Source organism: Microtus ochrogaster, linkage group LG8 (assembly GCF_000317375.1).
Source record: "Microtus ochrogaster isolate Prairie Vole_2 linkage group LG8, MicOch1.0, whole genome shotgun sequence".
Taxonomy (NCBI): Eukaryota; Metazoa; Chordata; class Mammalia; order Rodentia; family Cricetidae; genus Microtus; species Microtus ochrogaster.
In genome coordinates, this window is record NC_022033.1 from 13,050,636 (window position 1) to 13,057,145 (window position 6,510).

Below are 6,510 nucleotides of genomic sequence, written 5' to 3' on the forward strand. Positions count from 1 at the left end.
GTTTTTGAGACAAGGATTCTCTGTGTAACAGTTCTGGCTGTCCTGGAACTAGCTCTGTAGACCAGGCTGGCCTTGAACTCACAGAGATCCACCTGCCTCTGCCTCTGGGTGTTGGTACCTCCACTCCACCCCTCCCCTGGTGTTTGTTTTATGTTTTTATAGGGTCTCTCACTGGCCTGGAACTCACTAAATAGTGTAGACTGATTGGCCAGCAAACCCAGTCTCTACATCAGAGGGATTAAAAGCATGCAGCACCATGCTCAGCTTTGTGAGCTGGGGTTCTGGGGATCAGACCCAGGTCCTTGTGCTGACAAGGCAAGAACTTTACCAGCTAAGCCATCTCCCCAACCCCTTGACAGTGACTCTTACTTTCCATTTATGAGTGTGACAAACACTGTGTCCTTGGGCTATCCTCCTCCCCCTGTCTCAATATGTAGCCCTCCTCCTGTCCCCGCTTGCTCAGTGCTGGAATGACAGTGGGTGGTGCCACAAGTGGCTGGAACCCATGAAAGTGGTGAGTCTGTTTAGAGGGAAAGACTACGGAAGTGTGAGCCAGGTACTGTGAGGATGTAGGTTGGAGTCGTCAGGGAGGAATTGTGCAAGAGCTGAGCTGGAGGGTGGCCGGCGTGGCACAGTTATTCTCCAACCTAGTGACCTCCCCTCATCTCCAGGCCTTGACTGGATGTCTGTGGAGTGGGACCAATAGGAGCTGAGGTGTAAACACTTTGAACAGAGAGAGGTGCCTACGGGATGCTCCTGGCTTCGGGCACTTTCGAAAGTCCTGACGATAGAAGCCCAGGCTGAGAGCCAGCTCAACCAGGAAAACAGCCAGACTTAGCCACGTGGCTTGGGTCCTCATCTCACTCTGTGCAATTCTGAAGTCTGCCACCTTCCCAGCTCGTAGATCTGTCCCCTGTGTGCTGGCCCTCTGACGGAGCAGTGGTCACTCCCTGGCTTAGGCTTTCTACCGTGGTGATGACCTCGTTACCAATTAAAGCTGATTTCTCAGGACTCCACACTCTCCTGCCCTGAAACATCCTCTGCGGAACACATTAGCCCAGCATCTGCCAGTCCATCTTCTCCTGGCTGAAATATCGTTCAGACAACCCCCATTCCAGGGGCTGATGGAGTCTCTGATCCCCCCACCCCTGAACCCATCTACGTTTCTGTTTGCATTCTTGTCCTCCAAGCTCTCACCAGAATGGGCTTGCTAAGCTCGTCTTCTAGCATTTGAAGGCTCTTCTAGCCCAAAGCTTCAAAACTCTTCCCCGTTCTTCCCATAAACCAGTTCCAAAGGCCCAAGAGCCGCGGGGTCAGGTTTATCACAGCGGAGGCCCCACTTCTCAGTGCCAGCGTCCTCTGACTGCCCCTGTGCAAGCCACGTAAGGGAGAGTTTATTCCAGCTCACAGTTCCAGGGCACCGTTCACCACAGCAGGGAGGTCAAGACAGGGAGCCGTGAGAGCAGCGGGTGAGATCATATCCACAGTCAGTCGGCAGGGAGTGATGACTATATCTGAGCAGCTTACTTCCAGTTTTATGCAGTTCTGGTTTCCCAGTGCTGTGTCTTCCCACCTCAGTTAGCATAACCAGGACAGTTTCTCACAGGCTTGGCCAAAGGTGATCCTAAATCCTGTCAGGTTCCCAATAGGGAGCATCATGTAGGGAGAACCTCGACAAAAATAAAAATAAACAAATGCTTTATGGCATGAAGTATCACCCAATTCTAGAGCTGAAAACAAACTCCGGACTCTCAATCCGCCGACCTCCGCATCCAGCACGGTGATTGAATGCCCTCCTCTCTATGCCAGTCTGAGACGTTGTCCTCACCACGGCCCGAGCTCTCACTTCCGATGGAGTCGATTTCTGTTTTGTTCCATTGACTTTTTGTTCATCCACGTGTGTATTTGACTCGTGCAAGATTTAAAGCCCAAGAACATAGCCAATTCCATTTCACATGTTTGAAAGACTGGCTGGAACATACATGTTAGGAAGGAAAGGCAGAGGCCAGGAGGCCAAGCATCAGGCTGTCACAGCCTTCAGAAGGGGCTGCTGCAGCTGGTCAGGGACAGGGGAGGTGGTTAAGAAGTTAAACCCTTGATCATCAAGCTGGTTCAGCTGGTAAAGGCTGCCAGCCTGAGTTCAATCCCCAGAACCCACACGGTAGGAAAGAACTGACTCCTGCAAGCTGTCCTCTGACCTCCACGTGTGTGCCAGGCTCCCATATATGCATAAATGAATAAACAAAAAAAATGAAAATTTCAAGTATAACGTAATCCCTTCTCCTGCCACCCCTTCTAAGCTTGCCCGTTCTTCCCAGGGCCTGGAGGAAGAAGAAGTCTGAGATCAGAGCTGAGGCCGAGGACAAAGCTCGAGCTGTGATCCGAGAAGAGTTCCAGAACCTGGGGCCCATCAAGTACGAGCGAGTGTCGGGGTGTTAGTGAGCTGGCCTTTGAGGTTTCCTGGGCATTACTTCAAGCTTGGCCCTGGCTGAGTCCCCAGGTGCGCCTGAGGACCAGTGGCTGAGAGTGGCGGTGACAGAGGGGAGAAGGTGGCTCCTGCCTTGCCCTGGTGCTGGGGCAGATACCTTCGGGACCATTGAACTCTCCTTCTAGTACATGGGCTATCTGACGCCGCCTCCCAGAACTGTGCGCCTGTTTAATGTGTTTCCCAGGGGATAAAAGCATGTAGGCTTCAGCAAGCTCAAATTCAAGGAGTGGTCTGGCCATTATTTCCTATGTGCCTTAAGTCTCCATTCCTCACTCTGTGAGCTAAACACACCGCTAGCTGCTTCTTCCAGACTTGGGGAGTCTATCTTTTTCAGCTCTGTGTACCCACTTCCTGTGTCTGGCCATGCCTCTCCCTGTGTATGCTCCTCTTGGAGTATCTGTCACTTTCTGTGTGCGCTTGTCAGTATGTTTGTATGACTGTTTCTCTGTCCCCACCCCCCATATTTTTATTTTTAGATAGGATCTCTCTATTATGTAGTTCTGTCTATCCTGGAACTCTCTATATAGTCAAGGCTGACCTTAAGCTCAAAGAAATCTGCTTGCCTCTGCCTCCTGAGTGCATGGAATAAAAGTGTGCTCTATCACTCCTGGCTTGTCCCCCTTTTCTGCTTTTCTATCTTTCTTTTGCTTTTTTTCTGCTGTAGGAATTTGGCCAATTCCCCTTAACAATAAAAGCCTTTGGGGACCCTGGGCAGCTGTCAACTGCTTCCGCCCTGGGGCACCCTGTTTCCCTCTGGGATTCCCTGAAAGTGAATTGCCCTTCTCACCTGCAGTCCAAGCGCAGGATGCTGAGCAGGTTTGCTCTCTGCTCTGCAGGTTTGCTGAACAGGCCGTCTTCGTCTTGTTCTGTGCATTTGCCATCCTCCTCTTCTCCCGGGACCCGAAGTTCATCCCTGGCTGGGCCAGCCTCTTCAACCCTGGGTGAGATTCTGCAGACCCACAAGGCAGGGCTCGGTGCGGGGAGAATTCTGGGATGGACCGTGTGGAGCTGGAGGGGCGGTACCTCCCAGAAGAGGTTCTGTGGATAACTCTGGATTCTCAGGTGATGAGCACTCATACAAAACTGGGTTCGAGCCCTAGCTCAGCCTTTATGAGCTACGTGACTCAATGTGCCGTTTGCTCCCTAAGTGCCATTTGTTCGTCACTCTCCTGTGTCCCATGCTGAGCATGGGACATGTGCTCTGGGCACAGACTAGAGCAGGTGTGGACAGTCAAGGACATGCAGCTTGGACTGGGTGCGTTGAGAAAGTGAGTGGGCGGCACTGAGAAACGATGCAGAGGGGCATTGACTGTGACTCGCTCTGGAACGCACTCGAATGTCCTCTGAGGCTGAAGCATGAGCAGACTCAACTGTTGGAGCTGGTGGGAAGGAAGGAGAGCCACGGTGATGGGGAGGGTGGAGAAGCACCCGTCTCCAAGGCCCTTCTCAGCATGTTAAGCACGGGCCTTTCCCTGAGCGTAGCGGGTAGGTGTGTAAAAGCTTGACTGTTTCTTGAAGCTAAATGTCTACAAGGAGAGTAGCTGGTGGAGAAATGGCCACCTGTAAGAGTGTGAAATGTTCTGCCATCTCCCCTCCACAGGGTGACCCCACGGATTATCTCAGTACTTACGTGTCCCCATTGTCCTCACGAGGCTCATCCCCATGACGGTGGCAGAAGAGTGCTCCACTTATGATGGGCGATTGGTCTTGCCCCCCCCCCCATCTTCACGGCAATTTCATATGCTCTTGTTTGGTGTGAGCTGCAAGAGTTAGCAATGACTCTGGGCTTCTTTGAACTAAGAGAAAAATCAGAGCTTAAGGCCCATTCTCTCCACAGACCATGGTCTGGCCTTAAGAGGGTCATTTTTTGCTTCATGAACCACCCAAAACCTGCCCCGAAGGCCTTGTGTCTACTTGTGTCTAGCATGAGTCCTTAAAAGTGTGGAAGCCGGGTGTGGAGGAGCTGCGAGCCTGGAGGACCTGGACTTGGCTGGCGTGGACAGTAGTCACAGGCTGGTCAGCTGCCTGTGTCAAGAGGAACCAAGCAGAAGCTAGACACACATCTGTAGGGTGGTTCTTAGGGTCCAAGTTTAGGTGATTTATGTGTGCTCTACAAACCCCAATATCCTGTGCCTCTCAAATTTCCCTCTTTATAAAGTCCCTATTCTAGGTCAGGTGGGCAAGCTTTTGTCAGACAGCAGCAAAACACCCTAGGACATCCTGGGTAATGGCTTGGTGTTGGCTTGCCTTTCTTCCATTCTTCCTTCCTTCTTTCCTTTCTTCCTTTCTTTTTTTCTTTCTTTCTCTTTCTTTTTTCTCTTTGAGGGGGGCTGCCACCCAGCTTCCAAATAATCACACATGGAGACTTTTATTTATTTTACTTAAAATTGCCCAACCTTAGCTTGACTTGTTTCCTGCCAGCTTTTCTTAAATTATCCTGTCTATCTTTTTTTAAAATATTTATTTATTTATTTATTTATTATGTATACAATATTCTGTCTGTGCGTATGCCTGATGGCCAGAAGAGGGCATCAGACCTCATTACAGATGTTTGTGAGCCACCATGTGGTTGCTGGGAATTGAACTCAGGACCTTTGGAAGAGCAGGCAATGCTCTTAACCTCTGAGCCATCTCTCCAGCCCCATCCTGTCTATCTTTTACCCCTGGGTGTCTCCCTTTCTTTATTTCTGTGTACCTTTCTTTCTTATTCCGTTGCTAGTTGTGTAGCTGGGTAGCTGGCCCCTGGAGTCCCCCCTCTCTTTCTCCTTTTGCTCCCTGATCTTCTCTTCCCACCTTTCCCCTCTTACTTGTTCTCTCTGCCTTGCAGACCCGCCTACCCACCCTTTCTCCTGCCTGGCTATTGGCCGTTCAGCTCTATATTAGACCAATGAGATGTTTTAGACAGGCAAAGTAACACAGCTTCACAGAGTTAAACAAATGCAACATAAAAGAATGCAATACATCTTTGCATCATTAAAATACAAAGTCCACAGCATAAACAAATGTGATACATCTTCAATTAATATTCTACAACAGCTTGGGCCTACCTGGGTACAACACAGGATAGTGGTTCTGCAGGCCCCAGTGTCCCTTCCAACAGACAGCTCCCCATCTGCAGGTCCTCTCTTACAAGTCTGCCAGTCCATGGCCTGGCAGGAGCCAGAGTCACATGTTGTGGCCTTCTCCCTGCAGGTTTGTTTCGGATGCTGTCACTGGTGTGGCCATTGTTATCATCCTGTTTTTCTTTCCATCCCAAAAGCCGTCACTCAGGTGGTGGTTTGACTTCAAAGGTAAGATGGTCACAGCTGGAGTCTTGGGCTTGATGCAGATTGGTCACAGGCTTGGGGATCAGGGATCACCTCTACAGCTCTGCTAACCACAAGACCAGTTTGCCACCCCATCTGAGGACTTGGGACTGCTTGGGGGAGCTTCCAGGACAGACGTTAACAGCTACAGTCCCTGGGCAAGACCCAGCAACTATGTTTTTGCTTTGTTTCTTCCCCACAACTCACGAGCTAAGGACCGTTGTCACATTTTCAAATGTTAGGAAAGAAATCCAAAAGGAAAAATATTTGCTGACAGATGGCTGTTAAATGGACTTGAGCTTCCAGGGTTTGTTAAAAAGCCTTTGCATTTTCTCAGAAAATCTTGGAATTTGTGTGGTTTTAGCGAGTATAAAGACAATGGCGATTTGATCTCTCGGCCCACAAAGCCAGCCATATTTACTTTCTGGTATTTTATAGAAAACTTCTCAAGGTAGGCATTGCATTCAGATACCTGAAAAGCCAGTCAGACAAACCTGATCTGTGTTTAAACTGAATGGCCACTGGGGAGACAAACATCCAGTGAGGGGTTTAAAAAGTCGTCATAAAGTCATAAAGTCAGGGTCTCCTGTCCCTCAGGTCTCCCTCCCCTCAGGTCTCCTTCCCCTCAGGGTCTCTCCCCCTTCAGGGTTTCCCTCCCCTCAGGGTCTCTCCCCCTTCAGGGTCTCCCTCCCCTCAGGGTCTCCCTCCCCTCAGGGT

General features: G+C 50.2%; 1 protein-coding gene across 1 annotated transcript in view; it reads left to right on the forward strand.

Annotated features, from left to right (window-relative positions):
- Slc13a3 (solute carrier family 13 member 3) overlaps window positions 1–6,510 on the forward strand; it is a 62,322-nt gene that overhangs the window by 41,880 nt on the left and 13,932 nt on the right. Inside the window, exons 7-9 of the mRNA XM_005362881.3 lie at window positions 2,319–2,414; window positions 3,325–3,429; window positions 5,681–5,778. Of these exons, the coding sequence (XP_005362938.1) occupies window positions 2,319–2,414; window positions 3,325–3,429; window positions 5,681–5,778 (299 nt within the window). The remainder of the gene's footprint in view (window positions 1–2,318; window positions 2,415–3,324; window positions 3,430–5,680; window positions 5,779–6,510) is intronic.